At 45.1% G+C, this 23,100-nt stretch overlaps 1 protein-coding gene across 1 annotated transcript in view; it reads left to right on the top strand.

Annotated features, from left to right (window-relative positions):
- CUBN (cubilin) overlaps positions 1–23,100 on the top strand; it is a 388,954-nt gene that overhangs the window by 340,732 nt on the left and 25,122 nt on the right. Inside the window, exons 60-63 of the mRNA XM_073629712.1 lie at positions 5,258–5,463; positions 14,623–14,785; positions 19,236–19,435; positions 21,064–21,211. Coding sequence (XP_073485813.1) covers positions 5,258–5,463; positions 14,623–14,785; positions 19,236–19,435; positions 21,064–21,211 — 717 coding nt within the window. The remainder of the gene's footprint in view (positions 1–5,257; positions 5,464–14,622; positions 14,786–19,235; positions 19,436–21,063; positions 21,212–23,100) is intronic.

Raw genomic sequence — 23,100 nt, 5'->3', positions numbered from 1 at the left:
GTCAGTGGTGTAAATTAGTAATTATGGGCACTTTGATGTTGTGTAGCGGTACCCTTGTGGAGACTGCTGAGTATTGTAGTCCACTTGTCACCCCCACCCCCCCCCCCCCCAAGCCAGGCACACAATTTCCAGTCATTCTTAGACAGTCCATGCACTTTGTTTTGTATTTTTATTGAGGGAAATTAGGGAATTAACTTGGATAGGGTAAGTGTATATGGGATGCCCAGTTGATTGAAGAAAATTTACATGGGACAAACTATATACAGTCTTCACTCCAGCACAACACTTGCTTACAGACTATTACTCCTCAATACCTGTAGCACTTTACTTGTGTATATGTCCAGGACCAGCTATCACTGATTTGTAGGCTGCAACTGACTCAACCAGGCATAAAGTAGATGCCCTTTGCAGGCAGGGACGGCTGGCCCCTTTTAGTGTAGCAACTAAAATAAGGTAGTTCTTTAGTGCTAGCTGTCCACGTGGCTACTGAGCCCAGTACCACATCTTCAGGCAATGCCAGCCCTCATGGCTGTAGCTGCCTCTCTCCACTGCCCATGTTTCCACAGTTTTCTCACCTGGTTCTGCACCCATCTCAGACTGCAATCTCCCAGTCCTCTCAGGCGTGCTTTCCCAGTCATCACTTCTGGTTCTACACCCATCTTAGTCTGCTCTCTATCAGTCCTCTCAGGCATGTCTCCCCTGTCCTCTCAACTGTGCTTCACTCACCAGCCCTCCTGGCTGCGACCTGTTGTTCCTCCATTTAGACATGCGTGGCAGTGCTATCTCCCACTGTCCTCTCCTTGCTCCTCTTGGCCACGACACCTCTGTGTGTTGCAGGAGGGTCCTGTCCGCACCCCAGCCCAGGCCCAAGGTCCCCCCCAGACTGGGGAGCTCCCTCAAAGGCCACCTACAGCCTAGCACTCCATCTCCAACTTCCACCCAAACAACTCCTCCCTCAGCTGGGCTGACCCCAGGTATCTAAGGAGGCCTACCCCCTGCTAATCCAGATTGGGGATTGGTCAGGGCTCCTCAGAATACCCCAGGCAGCTCCACCTCCCCTCTCCACCTCTCTTTCGAGACAACACCAGAATGTTCTGGAAAGAAGTAGGAGGTCCTGGTGATGCTGCCTGTGAGTCACCCAGCACTACCCTGAGCAACTTTCAGCCCAGATCAAAACAAACAGGCCTGACTGCCAGCCAGGCCTGCCTAAATTTACCTACTCTGCCAAAAACCTATATACAATTCTCTAGAAAGCTAGAAGGTGCAACACTTGTTATAGAGTCATTGACTAAATGTAAAATGTTGACCCGACTGTTATTCTTGAGTTATCATCTAGTAAAGTCAACCAGCTAACTTTAGTTTGTTAATCCTGGTGGGTTTCCTGTGAGTGCTCCAAAATCTGCCTTGTTTCCAAAAAAATTTTGTCTGTTTAAAAAACTTTAATCCCAATTGGCTGTGTAAATAAAGAAGCCAAAAAATATTCCTTGAAATGTAAAGCATAACATGCTAGTTTTCCATTAGTAGTTATACAACTGTCCTGCTCATTTAATTGCACAGCTGAAATTTTCTGTACATCAGCACCCTCTTCAGGCACAATATGTCATTTCGTTACATGTATTTTCTGTTAGCCCTGGTTCACACTGTATATCATGCTGCATGTTTGTGCAAATCACATGTGATTCCATGTGGTGCGATTTGATATCATGCTGCACCAAATTGCACAGCACCAAATCAAATTGCACTGCATCAAAGTAGTGCATGCACCAATTTTAGAAACACACTGCAACCAGATCGCATGATCATTTTGTGTCATACAATCTGGTGCAGGCAGACACACTGCGTTTTTTGGTATTGTTAACATTGCACTGACACCTGCTGCAGATTGCAAGGGCAGTGTGATTTGAATGCAGTGCGGGAAATGTGCATGCATCACGTGTTTCCCCCATTGCATTCTAGCGTGAAGAAGACAACAAAGTAGCCAGAGCGCAGTTATCAATAAAAGCATTGTAACATTTATTAAAACACAAAAATCCACACTTACATTCAAGTAAGCGAAGTGCTGCTCGGACATGGAGGTATAAGGCAGTATGTGTGGAATGAAGTTGCACAGTCAGCCAACTGGCACTAGCTGTCATGCACTGGAATCCGGACCCGCCCTATGGCGATGGAACAACAATTGTGTCTACGGATGTCCTTAACAAACCGGGAAAGCACCAGCGAGTGTAAAGGGAGCATGTAGAATGTGTTTCAAGAGGCCCCGCCTCCTTTGTCATGTCCTAAGGCATCCTAGAGTAAAACTATTATGCCCCGTACACACGGTCGGATTTTCCGACGAAAAATGTGTGATAGGACCTTGTTGTCGTAAATTCCGACTGTTTGTAGGCTCAATCACACATTTTCCATCGGAATTTCCGACACACAAAGTTTGAGAGCTTGCTATAAATTTTTCCAACAACAAAATCTGTTGTCGGAAATTCCGATCGTGTGTACACAAATCCGACGCACAAAGTGCCACGCATGCTCAGAATAAATTAAGAGACGAAAGCTATTGGCTACTGCACCGTTTATAGTCCTGACATACGTGTTTTACGTCACCGCGTTCAGAATGATCGGATTTTCCGACAACTTTGTGTGACCGTGTGTATGCAAGACAAGTTTGAGCCAACATCTGTAGGAAAAAATTCATGGATTTTGTTGTCGGAATGTCCGATCAATGTCCGACCGTGTGTACGGGGCATAAGTTTAGGGTTTTTTTTGCATTTTAGATTGGGGTGCCTCAAGGTTGTGGATCACTTTAAAGGTTCTTGACTAAAAAATGTTGAAAACACTGTTATAATGTATACCTCTTACCCATCTCACAAGGTTGGGAGGTATGCTAAAGCAGAAAATGACACCTGTCTGAGTAAACATTGTAACTGAGTTCTTTTAAAAACAACGTAGTTGGTTGCACAGTAATCTTACTATATGCAACATGTCTAGGATTTAAATTTGACTTTAGCTGTAGATATTTGTATAGCAGACAATATTGCAGCTCACAATAGAACAGCAAGTGCACATAACGTGATATTATATAACTGTACTGATATCATCCACTGGCTAAGTTTGAGTAATCCTTTTTCCATAGTCTAGTTTCCCATAGGATTAGATGACCTTGCCCAACTTTGCACATTGCCTGATGCATTTTCCATAAAATAATAGCATTTAGATAAGAGAGGTGGTGTCGCCGGTGTTGGTTATAGGAAGGTGCAAACCTTGGAGCTCAAATTCATGAACTAAAACCTTAGAGACCTGAGCAATATAATACATATAGATGTGCGCAGGTGGTGTGCCGGATGTGCCTGTGCATACCCTTATCACCCCGTGCGCTAGGGCTGATAGTAAGGCATTACAGCCTGCCCTCCTGTACCAGGCCCATGTCCTATTAGTTCAAAAGGGGGGCCCGGACACATGCCAAGCAGGAGGATCGGCTGTACTGCCTTATTGTATATACTGATTCTCTTGTTCCTCCCCCTGCAGTGCTGCCGCCTTCTTCTCCTCTCCCTCCTTCCAGCTGCGCTGCAGGACGATCAGTTCTACCATCTGCACTTTCATCCTGTCCTCAGTCTCTTTCTCAGTTTTAAATGTAAGATATCAGGGGTCTGTTTAGAACCCTGATATTTCACCAAAGCTCCCCCAAAAGGGCAGTTAAAAAATGTAAAAAATAAATAAAAATGTAAAAAAAAATGTAAAAAAATACAATTTAAAACAATTAAGGACATGTAGTTTGCACTCTGTAATTTCTGCCATGGCTGTGAAGCATAGTATCATGGATGTGACATGTTTACACCCTAGCTACTACCTCTGCTACTCTGTGATTGAGCTTTGGGATGCACACACCTATGATAATATACCATTATAGGGTTTAAAATGAAAATAAAAAACACACTTTAATCAAGCTATTTATCTGTAAATGGATTAGGAGAGGGTGGGGCAGCACCTAGTGCCAATCAGTACCTTGATGATTGGCCCATTACTGTCAGTCACACGGTGAAAATGCCTACAGGAGGTTAGAGCTTAGGGATGACTTCATCAGTGTGCTGCTGCACACTATCCAATCACTTGGTTGGTGAAGGAGAGGTGACTAAGGAAAAAGAAATTCTTAGTCACTCCTTCAGATGGGGAAGAATCATTATTAGGGGGTCAGATGCAGGGCTTTTTTTTTCGTCAGGAACATGAGGGAATAACATTCCGGCACCTCCAGCACTGAATGTATGTAATGGCAAGAGGTTCTGGGGTGTGCTGGAGGGTCTATTGATGCTGGCTCCTGGGGAATCTATTGTTCCTGGAGGGGATCTATTTTGCAGGGTGTCGATTGTTGCTGTGGAGGTCTATTGTCGCTGGTGGGGGATCTAATGTTACTGGGGGTGGGTCTTATATTACTGGGAGAGTCAATTGTTGCTGGGAGCGATCTACGTTTGAGGGAGGCGTCCATTGTTGCTTGCTGCTGGAGGGTCTATGGATGCTGACTTTTGGGAGTCTATTGCTGGGGTGGATCTATTGTTGCTGGGAAGGAGAGGTCCACTGTTGCTAGCTACAGGGGATCTATTTTTACTGCCTTTCTTGTTATCATTAAGCAATTCCATACAAATTACCTAGCACCACAGAATGGTTCTGGGAGGTGGGTAGGGGGTGGAACCAAGTGACAGTGCTCGGAGGTGGGTAGGGGGCGGAGACAAGGGCTGACTTGGAAGGGGGGATTACCTGCACTTATTCTCCAAGAAAAAGAAGGCCCTGATTAGATGTGCTTATGGAGGATGTTTGTAACACTAAACAGAAGGTAGGATCTAAATATGGTCTATATAATTAATATCCTGAGATTATGATTTTGGTTTAGAGAGTTGTAATCTTAAAGGTACTCCTTCCACCACTGATGCTCACATTTGCCATGCTTCCCACAACCTGTGCTGTTATGTCCTTGGTAAATTCTTGTTTCTCCTGGGTGTAGAGGAGAATGTAATCTTCTCCCAGGATTAAGCGCCCAGCAAGTCGCAGAGCATAACCATGTGTAAGCTCCAACACTACACTGGATTAAAACTCTTGGCTCCAATGGAGGAACAAAGCAGTAGGGTCGTGAAGGTAGGTGAGTATCTATGGGGTTGTTTCTATCAAGAGAACCTGTCATTTTGCCAGTTTAGAGCAAAAACAAAAACACCCTTTTAAACTATTGCCAGTTATTTTAAAGTCAGCCAGGATCTATATTTTCGTTTTCCTTTGTCAGGACCTCAGCATGGATGTGGTGGTTTTCTGACCAATACCACCGGCCATTTCAGATCTCCAGATTCCAATAATGATGGGAAATACGACAAGAACCTGAACTGTGTTTGGACTATCGCAGCTTCTGTAAACAAACAGATAAAGCTGACATTTACTGGGTTTATACTGGAATCAGCAGTCATGAGGGGATGCAGATATGACTATCTCAAGGTAAGAAGACAAACATCCTATATCTATTCTACTATCAGTGCATTCTCTGTGGGTCCTGAGCATAGATGAGCAAGCAGATCTGATGATATTTTTCCCATAGTTATCTGATTTACAAAAAAAAAACACAATCAGACAATATTTAATGTGCCACCTTTTTTTGCATTTTCCAATTTTGTGCACTAGGCATACAGAAGGGTATCCCCCTGGCAGGATGAACATGACTGGGCAGCCTTATAACATGCTAATAACTGTATGTCCTTTAAGCATCATGTATGTTCTTCAAGTAGTTGACCCTAAACATAGATTTCCTAAATTGTGGGCACTAGGCACCTCTGCACCCAGGGTCAGATTTAGACCTTGGGGGGCCCGGGGCACTTCAGGTTCTGGGGGCCCCTTATACACAGAGTTGATTTACATTCTCAATGAGAGTCATGCACTGTTAAAATGCATGACACAACGTCATTCTGAGGTCACACATGCCCACACATGCAAAGTCATATTGCTCTATGTTTGGTTTGCTTGAGCAGCCAAAATTCATTTTTGAAAAACTATCCAATATACCAGTTAACAGTTTTACAGATGATGGCCGGTAAAATATTATCTCCCAAGATACATTTAATAAAAGAGAGTACATTTTTTATTATACGTTTAATAATATTTTATTATTTTAGGTTTAATTTTTCTATATTGTTTTATATAATTTTTTGTATAGAGGAGGACCCCTTCTGTCCGGGGGGTCCTGGGGCAATTGCCCCTTTTGCTCCCTTATAAATCCAGCCTTGTCTGCACCACCACTGCTCCAAAAAAGCTGGTTTAGAAAAGGTGTGTGTGGCAGAAATGGAGAGTATCTTATCTACCCTATTGGAGCAGGTCATTTGCTTCCTCTCCTTGGTGACCTAGTCAAGGAGCCCTTTTTTTTTACCACTTTAGAGTGAATGTAAAGAAAAGTGTTGGATGCCAGGATAAAAGTGAATAACATTGGAAATGACCTCTTCCCATCTTCTGCCTTCATGTATTCTTTGCTAGTCAATAGGGATGAGCCGAACACCCCCCGGTTCGGTTCGCACCAGAACCCGCGAACGGACCGAAAGTTCGCACGAACGTTAGAACCCCATTGACGTCTATGGGACTCGAACGTTCGAAATCAAAAGTGCTCATTTTAAAGGCTAATTTGCATGGTATTGTCCTAAAAAGGGTTTGGGGACCCGGGTCCTACCCCAGGGGACATGTATCAATGCAAAAAAAATTTTTAAAAACGGCCGTTTTTTCGGGAGCAGTGATTTTAATGATGCTTAAAGTAAAAAAAAAAAAGTGAAATATTCCTTTAAATATCGTACCTGGGGGGTGTCTATAGTATGCCTGTAAAGTGACGCGTGTTTCCCATGTTTAGAACAGTCCCTGCACCAAATGTCATTTTTAAAGGAAAAAATCTCATTTAAAACTGCTTGCGGGTTTAATGTCATGTCGGGTCATGGCAATATGGATGAAAATCAGTGAGACAAACGGCATGGGTACCCCCCAGTCCATTACCAGGCCCTTTGGGTCTTGTATGGATATTAAGGGGAACCCCGCACCCAAATTAAAATAAGGAAAGGTGTGGGGCCACCAGGCCCTATATACTCTGAACAGCAGTATACAGGCGGTGCAAACAAGACAGGGACTGTAGGTTTGTTGTTAAGTAGAATCTGTTTGTAATTTTGAACATTTTTAACGTGTTTAGCTCCAGCCAAAAAATCTTTTCTAAGCTTTTTGGAAAACATAGGGAAGGGTTATCACCCCTGTGACATTTGTTTTGCTGTCTTTCCTCCTCTTCAGAAGATTTCACCTCACTTTTTTGTCCCAATGAAAAATGTTTTTTGAAAATTTGGGTTTTTTTGTGGAACAAGGATTGGAAAGCATCAGTGGAAAGGAGAAATTGTTTTCCCATATTAACTCTTACAGGAAAGAATTTCCCTTCCTAGGGGTAGATTTCATCTCACTTCCTGTTGTCTCCTTCCGTTTGCAAGTAGGAGTCGTTTGTAAGTTAGATGTTTGAAAGTAGGGTCCTGCCCTATATACTCAGCAGAAATTTGGGCCTTAGGTGTTGCTGTGGCCACAACACTGTAAGCCCTCACAGGGCCCTGCTGTGAAATATTAGATCAAGAATTGTAATTACATGCCCCTGTTGAACAGGAGCTGAAAAATTAGGCCTTAGGCACTGGTGCTGGTGCCACAACACTGCAACCCCTCACAGACACTCTAGTTGGAACGCAGGAACGAGCCCTGCTGCAAAGTATTGCTTCAAAAATTGTAATTACACGCCCCTGTTAGACAGGGGCAGAAAAATTGGGCCTTAGGCACTGGTGCTGGTGCCACAACACTGCAACCCCTCACAGACACTCTAGTTGGAACGCCTGAAACGAGCCCTGCTGCAAAGTATTGCATCAAAAATTGTAATTACACGCCCCTGTTAGACAGGGGCAGAAAAATTGGGCCTTAGGCACTGGTGCTGGTGCCACAACACTGCAACCCCTCACAGACACTCTAGTTGGAATGCAGGAACGAGCCCTGCTGCAAAGTATTACATCAAAAATTGTAATTACACGCCCCTGTTAAACAGGGGCTGAAAAATTGTGCCTTAGGCACTGGTGGTGGCGCCCAGAACCAAAAATGTTCTTACAAGCTATCAGCGTGATGATTGAGGAGGAAGAGGATAATTACTCAGGGATAGTCACTCAGCATCAGCATAGGCAGTCTTTGAAGGGATCTGAGATTTCAAAAAAAATTATTCGGTTACATCAGCATCAGGTGCTTGGTAGCTGGTGGTGATCCAAGACTCATTCATTTTTATGAAGGTCAGCCGATCGACTGAGTCGGTGGACAGACGCACCCTGTGATCGGTTACCACGCCTCCAGCAGCACTGAATGTGCGTTCCGAAAGAACGCTGGATGCAGGACAGGCCAGTAGCTCAATTGCATACTGTGCAAGCTCTGGCCAGTGATCCATCCTCAAGACCCAGTAACCCAGAGGATTTTCGGTGGGAAAGGTGTCCAAGTCTGATCTTGCCCCTAGGTATTCCTGCACCATGTAAAACAGACGCTGGCGATGGTTGCTGGAACCGATCATACCTTGGGGCTGCGGACCAAAAAATTGTCTGAACGCATCGGTCAGACGGCCACCTTCTCCACCGCTCCTTCTTTGACTGACCGAAGCCTCAGCAACACGTTGTCCAGAAACAGGAGTTTGTAACCTCCCAGTCTCTGGGAACGCGTTGCACAGACCTTTCTGCAAGGCCTCCCGAAGATGTTTCATCCTCTGCTCCCTCTGCGATGGCAAGATAAGGTCCGCAACCTTACCCTTGTAACGTGGATCAAGGAGGGTTGCCAGCCAGTATTGGTCCTTCTCCTTGATACCACGAATACGAGGATCCTTACGCAGGCTTTGCAGGATCAGGGAGGCCATGCAGCGTAGGTTTGCTGAGGCATTCGGTCCGGAGTCCTCTGGGTCACTAAGAACGACATGGTCCGCAGCCACCTCCTCCCAGCCACGTACAAGTCCATGTGTTTCTTGGGACTGATCCCTTAAAGACTGCTGCTGATGCTGAGTGCCAGGCTCCACCTCCATACTGACACAATCTTCCCCCTCCTCCTCTTCCTCCTCGTCCTCTTCCTGTGTCATCGGCGGGCACGCAGGAACACTGTCTGGATAAAGGGGGCCTTGAGAGCTAAGGAAGTCCTCCTCTTCCTGCCTCTGTTCTGCCTCAAGTGCCCTGTCCATTATTCCACGCAGCGTGTGCTCCAACAGGTGGACAAGGGGGACAGTGTCACTGATGCATGCACTGTCACTGCTCACCATCCTCGTGGCCTCCTCGAATGGTGACAGGACAGTGCATGCATCCCTGATCATGGCCCACTGGCGTGGGGAAAAAAAACCAAGCTCCCCTGACCCTGTCCTGGTGCCATAGTCGCACAGGTACTCATTGATGGCCCTCTGCTGCGTGTGCAGCCGCTGCAGCATGGCCAACGTTGAGTTCCACCTGGTGGGCATGTCACAGATTAGGCGGTTCTTGGGCAGGTTAAACTCCTTTTGGAGGTCCGTCAGCCGAGCACTGGCATTATATGACCGGCGGAAATGCACACAGACTTTCCTGGCCTGCCTCAGGACATCCTGTAAGCCCGGGTACCTGCCCAAGAACCGCTGCACCACCAAGTTAAGGACGTGAGCCAAACAGGGCACATGGGTCATTTGTCCCTGTCGGAGGGCAGAGAGGAGGTTGGTGCCATTGTCGCAAACCACCATTCCTGCCTTAAGTTGGCGTGGCGTCAACCACCTCTGAACCTGCCCCTGCAGAGCTGACAAAACCTCTGCCCCAGTGTGGCTCCTGTCCCCCAAGCACACCAGCTCAAGCACCGCATGGCATCTTTTGGCCTGCGTACTTGCGTAGCCCCTTGAACGCCTACGGAGCACCGCTGGTTCCGAGGAAGAGGCCATGGAGGAAGAAGAAGAGGAGGGGGTGGAGGAGAGAGGTGTGTCACAATCAGCATTTTGGAGGCGTGGTGGCGGAACAACCTCCTTGTCCTGCATCCTTCCCAGCTGCCAGCAGAGTCACCCAATGCGCCGTGAAACTTAGGTAACGTCCCTGTCCATGCCTGCTGGACCATGAGTCAGCGGTAATATGCACCTTACCGCTGACCGCCCTGTCCAGCGAGGCATGGACATTGCCTTCCACATGCCGGTAGAGAGCCGGAATCGCCTTCCGTGAGAAAAAGTGGCGTTTGGGTACCTGCCACTGAGGAACCGCACATTCCACAAACTCACGGAAGGGGGCAGAGTCTACCAACTGAAAAGGCAGCAGTTGAAGTGCTAGCAATTTTGCCAAGCTAGCATTCAACCGCTGGGCATGTGGATGGCTGGGAGCAAACTTCTTTCGGCGGTGCAGCAGCTGGGGCAGGGAAATTTGCCTGGTACAATCTGACGTCGGTGTACCAAAAGCAGATTGCCCACAAGTACTTGGCTGTGACACACCTAATTCTACACCTTCATTCCTCTCACTGCAGGTCTCAGAGAGGACTGAAGGTCTAGTGGGGTTGGAAATCTCAGCTGATGAGGAGCAAGGAGAGATCCTCTTTGTTCTTTGGTGTGGGTCTTTTAGATACGCTTGCCAATGAACTGCATGGCAGGTCAACATATGTCTGGTCAAGCATGTGGTACCCAAGCGGGAGATGTTTTGGCCACGCGAGATACGCTTGAGACATATGTTGCAAATAGCAGCGGTGCGATCTGATGCACTCGTCTCAAAAAAGGCCCACACCAAAGAACTTTTTGAATAACGCGCAGAGACTGCAGCGCCCTGCACATGTGGAGCTTTGGGGTGTGATGCAGTCAATGTGCTGCCCTTAGGCTGGCCCCTAGAGGGCATCCTGCCTCGTTGGTGATGTGCCGCCGCCTCCTCCTCCTCCTCCTCCTCCTCCTCTCTCCTATCAGGCACCCACGTTGAGTCAGTGACCTCATCATCCCCTCCCTCCTCATCACTGGAGCAAACCTGGCAGTATGCTGCAGCAGGGGGAGCATGACTGCCAGATTGCTGTCCTTCTTGGGCACCCCCTCTGTCCGTGCTCATGTTACTGCCTTCATCGAGCTCAGTATCGTCATCAGAGCCTTCCAAACGCTGGGCATCCTCCTGGAGCATGTACCCAACACTGTGGTCAAACAGTTCGAGGGAATCCTCATGAGGACATGGTGGAGCTAGGGAAGGAGTCACTGATGACATTGAGCTGAGGGAAGAGGCCGCTGCTTTGCCAGACAAAGCACCCTGGGCATGGGTGAGAGAGGATGAGGAGGATGAGGACGGCTTGGTCATCCACTCGACCAAGTCTTCCGCATGTTGCGGCTCAACACGGCCAGCTGCCGAAAAAAAGGCCAAGCGTGTCCCATGGCCACGTGCTGATGAGGATGCACCGTCTCCACGACCAGCACTAGACACAGAGCCTGCTTGCCCTCTCTTATTGGCTTGTGACTGTCTGCCTCTCCTTCTTGGCCTTCCAGACATACTAATGGCCTGTAGCTGCACTAAGCTGGGATAGAACACCTGTAATTTTCTTCAAGTAGCTTTATATACTGTAACCAGACAAGCCTGCCTGTCAGTAGGAAGATAACAGGAACGGATCTAGCTGAACACTGTGAGCAGGACGCACTGTACTAAATGTAAATAGTCTAGCTGCCTGACCGTGGTACTAATAGGATCAAATAGAACACCTGTAATTTTCTTCAGGTAGCTTTATATACTGTAACCAGACAAGCCTGCCTGTCAGTAGGAAGATAACAGGAACGGATCTAGCTGTACACTGTGAGCAGGACGCACTGTACTAAATGTAAATAGTCTAGCTGCCTGACCGTGGTACTAATAGGATCAAATAGAACACCTGTAATTTTCTTCAGGTAGCTTTATATACTGTAACCAGACAAGCCTGCCTGTCAGTAGGAAGATAACAGGAACGGATCTAGCTGAACACTGTGAGCAGGACGCACTGTACTAAATGTAAATAGTCTAGCTGCCTGACCGTGGTACTAATAGGATCAAATAGAACACCTGTAATTTTCTTCAGGTAGCTTTATATACTGTAACCAGACAAGCCTGCCTGTCAGTAGGAATTTAACAGGAACGGATTTAGCTGAACACTGTGAGCAGGACGCACTGCACTAAATGTAAATAGCAGGAACGGATCTAGCTGAACACTGTGAGCAGGACGCACTGCACTAAATGTAAATAGCAGGAACGGATCTAGCTGAACACTGTGAGCAGGACGCACTGCACTAAATGTAAATAGCAGGAACGGATCTAGCTGAACACTGTGAGCAGGACGCACTGCACTAAATGTAAATAACAGGAACGGATCTAGCTGAACACTGTGAGCAGGACGCACTGCACTAAATGTAAATAGCAGGAACGGATCTAGCTGAACACTGTGAGCAGGATGCACTGCACTAAATGTAAATAGCAGGAACGGATCTAGCTGAACACTGTGAGCAGGACGCACTGCACTAAATGTAAATTGCAGGAACGGATCTAGCTGAACACTGTGAGCAGAACGCACTGCACTAAATGTAAATAGTCTAGAAGATAACAGGAACGGATCTAGCTGAACACTGTGAGCAGGACACACTGCACTAAATGTAAATAGCAGGAACGGATCTAGCTGAACACTGTGAGCAGGACGCACTGCACTAAATGTAAATAGCAGGAACGGATCTAGCTGAACACTGTGAGCAGGACGCACTGCACTAAATGTAAATAGCAGGAACGGATCTAGCTGAACACTGTGAGCAGGACGCACTGCACTAAATGTAAATAACAGGAACGGATCTAGCTGAACACTGTGAGCAGGACGCACTGCACTAAATGTAAATAGCAGGAACGGATCTAGCTGAACACTGTGAGCAGGACGCACTGCACTAAATGTAAATTGCAGGAACGGATCTAGCTGAACACTGTGAGCAGGACGCACTGCACTAAATGTAAATAGTCTAGAAGATAACAGGAACGGATCTAGCTGAACACTGTGAGCAGGACGCACTGCACTAAATGTAAATAGCAGGAACGGATCTAGCTGAACACTGTGAGCAGGACGCACTGCATTAAATGTAAATAGTCTAGATAGAAGATAACAGGAACGGATCTAGCTAAACTGAATACAGTGTATATATATATATGCAACACCTGGGATGCATATATATACACAATACACTGTAAGTGCAGCTAACTGACTGACTGTTCTGCCTAATCTATCTAACTCAAATCAAATGACACTGTCTCTCTCTCTCTCTATCTCTCAGCACACCGGAACACACACTACACAGGGCCGCCGTGCAGGCGGCCTTATATAGTGTGGGGTGTGTACTAAATCCCCTGAGCCATAATTGGCCAAAGCCACCCTGGCTTTGGCCAATTACAGCTCTCTCTACTGACGGCGCTGTGATTGGCCAAGCATGCGGGTCATAGTGCATGCTTGGCCAATCATCAGCCAGCAATGCACTGCGATGCCGCAGTGAATTATGGGCCGTGACGCGCCACACGAATTTAGCGCGAACGGCCCATATCGTTCGCAATTCGGCGAACGGGCGAACAGCCGATGTCCGAGTCGAACATGGGTTCGACTCGAACACGAAGCTCATCCCTACTAGTCAAAAAGCCTTCCAAGGGTATATCTGGAAGTGCAATTCCTCCCACATTTCGAGCCCTACTGATTCTCATAAAGATTCATATTATAAAATTTGGATGGGCCTCTTGTGGTGAGGAATTGTTTACATTTCTATAGAAAAAGTGGAGTGATTACTCATTGATTGGTTGTTCATTCTTAGAGCTATCCATGAACTTGAGTAGTCTTTACCACTGTCTTATTGGATCCTCTAACTTTTAACGGTATGGGGTTCTTAACCATTATAATACCCTAAACTGGAAGATCGGGGCATCCCCGATTATCTAGGCCAGGGGTCTCCAAACGTTCTAAACAAAGGGCCAGTTTACTGTCCTTCAGGCTTGAAGGGTGGAAGTGGATTGCGGCCAGTGGGAGTAGAAAATGTCCTGGGATCAGTGGGAGTAATGCCTCAGTCTTCGCAGTGAGTGGGGGTAACAAAAATTACACAGTACCTGTGGTCAGTAGGAGGAGGAATAGTGCCCCATCATTGGTATTCGTAGGAGGAATGTGCCCCATCATTAGTATTAGTTGGAGGAATAGTTCCCCACCATTTGTATAAGTAGGAGAAATAGGGCCCCTTCATTGGTATAAGTGGGAGGAATAGTGCCCCATCTTTGGTATTATTTGGAGGAATACTGCTCCACCATTAGTATAAGTGGGAGGAATGGTGCCCCTTCACTGGTATCAGTAGCAGGAATTGTTCCCCATTGTTGGGGTCAGTGGGATGAATAGTTCCATGTATACAGAGAAGGGAGGAAGAGTGCCCCAAGGGCTGGAGCAAACAAAGTGCCACAGTTTGTAGACCACTGTTCGAGGCCATTGCTGTGGACATTTTATTGGCATGGGTGGCCATGCATGGGTAATAATACTATTATGCATTATTTTATCACAAAAGACTTACTGAAGTTTGCTTTTTTCACTTTTGTGGGCAAGGATTTTTTTTTTTCATATTATTTGTTCTGATATTAGTGTTGTTTCTCTTAGATCTTTGATGGTGATAGCACAAACAGCAACCTACAAGGAACATTCTGTGGCAATAACACTCCTGAAAATTTCACTACTACCAGCAACTTCCTGACAGTCTGGTTTTTCAGCGATTCATCAGTGGAACGGGCAGGATTCAATGCCACATATGAGGTTACTGATTGTAAGTAGTACTAAAACCACTGAAGAGTGGTGGGCCATCAGGTTTTTGGCCACCGTCACGGTTAACATAATAATATCACTTTACGGTGCTTGTTCTTAGACAAAACCTTTATTCTGAAACTTTAAAACAGGTTTACACTAATATCACATTACAGAAAGCAAAATGTTCTAATTCCTGATGGCCACCTAGCTCCTGAAGTCAATGGTTATCAGTATAGGCTTGTGAGTCCATTAATGTCACCAGGGAGACTACCTGCTTAAAGATTGTATTGTTGTGAGTCTTGTCTTTGTTTTTTCCCACAGTACAAAAATGTATAGGTAGATAAGTTGGTTTTTGACCCTGATAATGTAGGTGTGCCTGTGGTAGCAGTATTACCTTGTATGTCCTCCTGTGGCTGATTCATTGTCTTCTGTAGAATATGAGAGAGAGGAGAGCGGGGGCAAGGGGGAACCCCCAAAAAGAAGATGGTCCGCTCAAGAACAAGCTATTGTGAACCTAAATAACTTTATTGGGTCATAATAATACAGAACAACTATCCACAAACCATGTATTAAAAATAGGGCGGGGGTCCTATTGTGTGCAGGTGGCCACCATTGACATTCCACATACATCCATTACTCACGCACTCGCACCCATATAAATCATATCAAAGAGGACCCGGGTCTATACAATTTTCATAAAGTTCCTAAATAGGATAAATCATGTGAATAATAAGCCTTCGGTCTTTCCTCAATAAAGTGCAAGTGCTGGTGATTAATGAGGATCCATTCGGGTGTAATCCCGATAACCAAATAAAAGTGCATATGTCAAAACAGCAACATGGCGAACTGAAAAGTCCCGGTTTGGTCAATTTAATAGCGGCAAATCAAAGGGCTATTTCACATCTTGTACAGAGAAGGTAAACGATGAATAGCCATAAACAAAGTACCTCCTATGTACTGGAGTACAGTTTAGCTCACCGTTTGATGTCTTCAATGAAGGGGTGATGGAGCCCAAAAAGGTTGCTGATGACCGCACTGTGTGGTATAGGGGAGCGTTTCAAAAAAGAATGTGAATATCTTAGTGTCAGTGACTTCAACACTCCCACCCTATATACCATTCCTAAACTACATAAGTCCATTACCGACCCTCCAGGGAGACCGATAGTATCGGCTGTCAAGGGTCCCCTTGAGAGGGTCGGTAAATATGTGGACTCACTGATTAAAGAACTTGTACACGAACTACCATCATATGTTCAGGATACACGGGATGTTCTGGGGCGACTGGAGGACATATCTCTACCTAAGGGTATGTTACTTGTTGGAGTCGATGTAGAGTCGCTATATACATCAATTCCGCATAGATGGAGGCTAAGAGCGACACAATTCTTTTTAGATAGCAAATTCCCATTACTGGCAGGGCAAAACAAATTCATCACCGACCTACTGCAATTTATGTTGGAAAATAATTATTTCCAGTTCCTTGGGATATATTACAAACAAATCAGAGGCACGTCGATGGGTGCCCCTTGGTCCCCATCATACGCCTGCCTACACCTTGGCCTCTGGGAATCTGAATGCGTGTACCCCTCGCCGATGTACCTCAGCCACTGTCGCCTGTGGCTGAGGTACATCGATGATGTGATCATGATTTGGGACGGCTCACCGGTTGAACTGACACGATTTATTGAGGAACTTAACGACAACGACCGTAACATCAAATTAACATATACGTATGATGCTAACAATTTATCATTTTTGGATCTCACGGTATTTGTAAAAGATGATAAACTGCATACAAAAACCTTCAGAAAAGATACAGCAGCAAACTCACTGTTGCTGGCATCCAGCCATCATCCTACACCCCTCAAACAGGGCATTCCGGTGGGTCAGTTCCTCCGTGCAAGAAGGAATTGCACGGAGGATGGTGACTTTTACAGGGAAATGCATGACCTATATGGAAGGTTTCGTGACAGGGGTTACTCACATACATGTATCAGACGTGCCAAAAAAAGAGCTTTGCAAACAAATAGATTATCCCTATTGACGAATCATACCAAAAAAGAAAGGGGAAAAACTTCAAATCATCCCCCTCTAAGGATTATTACCAAGTTTGGTACACAGTGGGACCAAATTAAGGAAATTCTGGGCCGTCACTGGCACATTTTGTCCGAGGCCCCCATTCTGGGAAATCTCGTTAGCAAAAAACCCCTGCTCACTGCTCGTAGAGCAACAAACCTGAGGGACCGTCTGGTACATTCAGAGTACAACCGCCCCAAAAAACGTAACTGGCTCACTGATCTCCCACCACTAAAGGGCATGTACCGCTGTGGCAGGTGTCATGTATGTAGGTATGTGGATAGAACGGATGTGTTCGCCAGTTCTGACCACCAAAGACAGTTTAAAATCAACAGTTTTATTAACTGTACAACCACACGGGTAGTTTACATGTTGACCTGCCCGTGTGGTCTCATCTATGTTGGTAAGACCAAAAGAGAACTGAGAGTCAGGACTGGCGAGCACATCCAGAGCATCCTCAATAAGGATGATGATCGGCCTTTGTCCTTACATTTCCTTGAAAAGCACGAGGGTAAACCAGACGGCCTCAAAGTTAAGGGCATATACAAACTCAACTTGCCCCATAGACGTGGAGATTTTGATAGGATATTGTATCAAAAAGAGAAGATGTGGATCTTCTATTTAAACAGCATGCAACCTTCCGGATTGAACAATGAATTTAATTTATCTCCTTTCTTGGAACAATAATGTAATTGTAAATAATTTATTTGAGTTCATCCGGAGACTAAAAAATCTGTGAGTGATGATCCACATCTTCTCCCGACTGCGATTGACACCCTCTGCGGATAACAGACTGTATGCAATTTGATTTTCAAGCAATATCTCTGCCTTTCACATGGATGACAGTATCCAACGTGTGAGATATAATCTAAATGAAATGACAGTCTGCTCTCCCCCCCCCCCTTTTTCCATTTCGGGTCCATCATGTGGCCATACATTAGCCGATCAGATCGAAATCGCAGCACCCCCTGATTATAGGCCTTGCATATCAATAGCTGCTGCATAACAAGCTACTTTACCATTCCTCACAAAGGCAATAACAATGGAATATCAACATTTGATTACATACATAAGCCGATTAGATTGGATCTCTATATACTCACTACTACTAATGGTCTGCCTGAATTTATAATACAGATGTATGCATGAGTGTGACTGCACATAATTGGTGAATGCAAATTAAGGTTAGGCTTTGGTGTCCAGGTGTTGGCTATAATGACCGGATATTAAATACTGGCCGTAATGCTATTTAAACATTCAGCTACTGGCACCACATTAGCTCTGAAGAAGCTTGGAAACAAGCGAAACGCGTAAACGTCTAACCCATGTGCAGGTGAAACATAGACCTCCACACATCAATGAGGAAACCCCTGTGACTGTATGTGAACATCCCGATCAGATCTTGGATATTGGTTTGAGTATTGCGGTAGACACTGAGCCTGAACGCTCCTTCTAAGTATCTGACAGACCAAGCGCGGAACGCCTGAACGTCTGAACCCTGTGAAAAACTCGTGTCTGCAATAGACAAACACACCGCATGAACGCTCCCCTATACCACACAGTGCGGTCATCAGCAACCTTTTTGGGCTCCATCACCCCTTCATTGAAGACATCAAACGGTGAGCTAAACTGTACTCCAGTACATAGGAGGTACTTTGTTTATGGCTATTCATCGTTTACCTTCTCTGTACAAGATGTGAAATAGCCCTTTGATTTGCCGCTATTAAATTGACCAAACCGGGACTTTTCAGTTCGCCATGTTGCTGTTTTGACATATGCACTTTTATTTGGTTATCGGGATTACACCCGAATGGGATCCTCATTAATCACCAGCACTTGCACTTTATTGAGGAAAGACTGAAAGCTTATTATTCACATGATTTATCCTATTTAGGAACTTTATGAAAATTGTATAGACCCGGGTCCTCTTTGATATGATTTATATGGGTGCGAGTGCGTGAGTGATGGATGTATGTGGACTGTCAATGGTGGCCACCTGCACACAATAGGACCCCCGCCCTATTTTTAATACATGGCTTGTGGATAGTTGTTCTGTATTATTATGACCCAATAAAGTTATTTAGGTTCACAATAGCTTGTTCTTGAGCGGTTCCCCCTTGCCCCCGCTCTCCTCTCTCTCATATATGTCATATGGTCCATTGAACAACCATTTGTTTGATTGCTGACCAAGTATCGTCGAGTCAATCAACAAAGGGTACTTGTGACTTTAGAGGTATAATAATTGTGGTAGGTAACTTTTGGCTGGTCACTGAAACCCCCTTCATATACCTCTAAAACCTACTTTGGATGAATTTAAGGTGCCCCCCTTCCTTTGTCTTCTTCTGTAGAATATGTCTGTGATATCAAAATTAATTATTTTGTTTCTTTCACAGTACTATGTGGAGGCATCTATAACGCAACATCTGCCGTAACAACGATGACATCCCCAGAATCCTATCCACCATTCACATCGTGTGTCTGGACGATTGATTCCCCACCACAGGAGAGTGTAAAGCTGACCATTCAGATCTTTAATCTCCCTCCTGGTCTGGACTGTTCTGAGAATTATCTGGAGCTCTCAGACTTACCTGTGGTACTAAACTTTCTTATTTTTTTATGAAAAAACTACAAGTATGATGTGGTGGTTTCATACTTTCCTTTAAGTATCCCACTTGGGATGCTTTCTGCATGGATTTTGCATGCTTTTCCACTGTCTGTGTGAATTTCTCTAGGGCACTCCCACAATTGTCATGGTGTGTGATTCGGATAGAGACATAAGATACTGACTACTGAGAAATAGAACAGATAAAGATAATCCAAAATCAAAGAGGGTGAGGTCACACTTGTGGTTTTAGTGCTACATCTAACAGTTAAAGTGACTCTAAAGGTATTTGTTTACATTAACAAACATGTTATACTTACCTGCTTTGTGTAATAGTTTTGCACAGAGCAGCCCAGATCCTCCTCTTCTCGGGTACCCCATCCGTGCTCCTGGCTCCTCCCCCTTCCAAGTGCCCTCATTGCAAGCCGCTTGCCATAGGGGCACTCCTGTGGGCTCGATCCCAAGCCATGCATGTGTGTGTCCATTAACACACACAGTGAGGCTTGGCCCCACCCTCTCTGATCTCACTGGCTGTGATTGACAGCAGCAGGAGCCAATGGCTCCCCACTGCTTCCTTCATGACCAGTGAGGAGAGAGAGAGGAGAGAGACATTGCTCTCAGGCACAGCACTGGATTTAGATTGGGCTCAGGTAAGTATAAGAGGGGGCTATAAGGGGAGCTGCATACAGAATTTTTTTTACCCTAATGCAGAGGATGCATTAAGGCAAAAAAAAAAAACCTTCTACCTTTAAAACCATTTTAAGTGCAATTGCAAAACAAATCACTTTAAAGCTGAGCTTCAGGCAAACAGCTAAATACATGGATACAGTATATGACAGCTGATATGCCAGCCAAAGGATTTGTACAATGCCTTGAAAAAGTATTCATACCCCTTGAAATTGTCCACATTTTGTCATGTTACAACCAAAACCTAAATATATTTTATTGGGATTTTATGTGATAGACCAGCACAAAGTGGCACATAATTGTGTAGTGGAAGGAAAATAATAAATGGTTTTCAAAATGTTTTACAAATAAATATATGAAAAGTGTGGCATGCATTTGTATTCAGCCCCCTTTACTCTGATACCCCTAACTAAAATCTAGTGGAACCAATTGCCTTCAGAAGTCACCCAATTAGTCAATAGAGTCCACCTGTGTGTAATTTAATCTCAGTATAAATACGGCTGTTTTGTGAAGCCCTCAGAGGTTTGTTAGAGAACCTTCAGATCAGATGTCACTTTCAGCATAAAATGCTCCCTCACTTCAGCAGCTTAGTTGAATGTTGAGGGGTGAGGAACACTCTGCTACTCTGCATAAAATGACAGCAGTCTAAGCAGAGTCTTCCTTACATTTCAGGGCTCAGCTGGAATAGTGAAATGAAGCGGTGTGAACCAAAGTGATGTCATATGTTTCAAGTTCATGGGATTGCCCAAATATGTTAACATTAGGCCAAGTGGTGAAGCCAAACAGCGCTGGCACTGGAATTTTTCCTTACTTATAGCAGTGCAAATGTGGCCCTTTATTTATACATGAAGACTCAGAATGTAATGTATGCTATTTGTTTTCATGTTTATTTATGCTGATTTGAAGTGTTATTTCAATGCCTCTATCTGCAGGGTGACTTTGGACAAGTCCAGAAATTCTGCGGTAATGAAACAATTAAAATATCTGACTTTTACTCCTACGGACGTACAGCTGCCATTACATTTAAGTCACAAGAATACACGCCTGGCAGTAGGCTCATCTTTACCTATCAAGTGGCAAGTAAGTCTCTTCCCCCAATGTTAATTCGTTTTTTTTGTGGATAAATCAGAAAATAACACAATAATGTTTCATGAAATATATCTGTGTATTAACACATAGATAATTTTATGCCGCGTACACACAATCGGAATTTCGGCCCGCAAAAGATTGAGAGCATGCTCTCAATTTTTCGGTCGGAAGAAGTTCCTATCCGAAAATGCGATCGTCTGTGGCAATTCCAACACGCAAAATTCCTACGCATGCTCGGAAACAATTCGACGCATGCTCGGAAGCATTGAACTTCATTTTCTCAGCTCGTCGTAGTGTTGTACGTCACCGCGTTCTTGATGGTCGTAATTTCAGCGAACGTTTGCGTGACCGTGTGTATGCAAGGCAAACTTGAGCGGAATCCCGTCGGAAAAGCCATCATATCTTTTTCTGCGAGAAAACTGATCGTGTGTGCGCGGCATAAGAAAGTATTTTTAGAACAATTTGATAACACATATATGGATAGATATGGATGATGATACAGTGATAGCAGAGGGCCTTGAGTACACAAGCACGCTTCGAGCTGCGGCTACACTATCTTTTTAATGCTCGTTTTTTAAACTTTGTTCTGTGTGTTTTTTTGCAATAAGTTCATTATTTACCCAAATGAGCTATACTATGTGCTTCCTTATATCTATTTTTGGGCGCATTTCTGTTTTTGGATAACTGAGTGGAGCAGTGCTGGGTTCTGAGCAGAAACCTGTCACTAAACTTTGGAAAAGGAGAACAGTTGCAGGGCCTGCAGTGTGGATAGTAGTGTATTTAGGTTTTGTGCTGCTCTAGGCTTGACCAAACTTGTGTACCCCCTAATTTAAATATGACCCACCCCTTTCTGTAAAGGCCACACCCCTTGCTGTTTAAGACCTGCCCTGAAATTTTCGAGTGGGGACACTAGTTCTGAGGGCCTGGGGGGGGGGGGGGGGGCAATGTATTGTCTTAATTTGCATAGATTTCCTGCAATGGGACAGGGATGGTAAAAAATAAACTGACAGGGGCTTTAACCCTCCCTTACTCTATCCAAAATGAAAAAAAAATTGTTGCCTATAGTTCTACTTTAAGCACAAATTTCCGATAACTTTATGGAGAGGACTAAGAAGATATAACCATGCCAATGGTGCAGCAGAAAACATATAGCACAGTGAGGAAGGTTTGTGGTCCAGGATGAGAGGACAGTGAAAATTAGAAGCAGCGCCCCCCCCCAGTTGTGGAATGCTGGCTGCCCGCATACCCGAAGCAGTGCGGCTGCTTTATGGGGCTTTATAGCGCAAGCCGGCGGGGACTCTTTCTGTGCTGTCCCCTTGCAAAGTGCTGCCCTAGGCCTGGGCCTTGTCGGCCTAGGCCAGGATACAGTGTTGAGCGTGGGGAAGCAGTACATACTGGAGCCTGGAGACATCCTTGGCACCGCTGTGCCTATATGCTTATGTTCATCTGCCCCCTGGTAAGAGTATTTTATAGGTGCACTGTGGTGTGATATGTCATTGCATACACTGAAGCTAGTGTGAGGGTCCTGTCTTTTCTACACATTAACTCCCTGGATTCCATTTCCTTCAGGCTTATCTCTTCAAGCACTGCATATGAACTCTTTTTATCTTTTTTATCTATCTATGTATGACTTCACTCACAGTGTGAACAATTACATTAAAGTGTACCTGTATACCAAACTTTTTAAAGTTATTCTCCTGCCATGTGCAAATATCCCACACTGCCTTTATTACCCAGGAATAGGGATGAGCTTCGTGTTCGAGTCGAACCCATGTTCGACTCGAACATCGGCTGTTCGATCGTTCGCCGAATTGCGAACGTTATGGGCCGTTCGCGCTAAATTCGTGTGGCGCGTCACGGCCCATAATTCACTGCGGCAT

The sequence above is a fragment of the Aquarana catesbeiana genome, linkage group LG05 (genome assembly GCF_042186555.1).
Source record: "Aquarana catesbeiana isolate 2022-GZ linkage group LG05, ASM4218655v1, whole genome shotgun sequence".
NCBI classification, from domain to species: domain Eukaryota; kingdom Metazoa; phylum Chordata; class Amphibia; order Anura; family Ranidae; genus Aquarana; species Aquarana catesbeiana.
The sequence above is the reverse complement of the archived record's forward strand: the minus strand, read 5'-3'. Positions and strand labels throughout refer to the sequence as shown.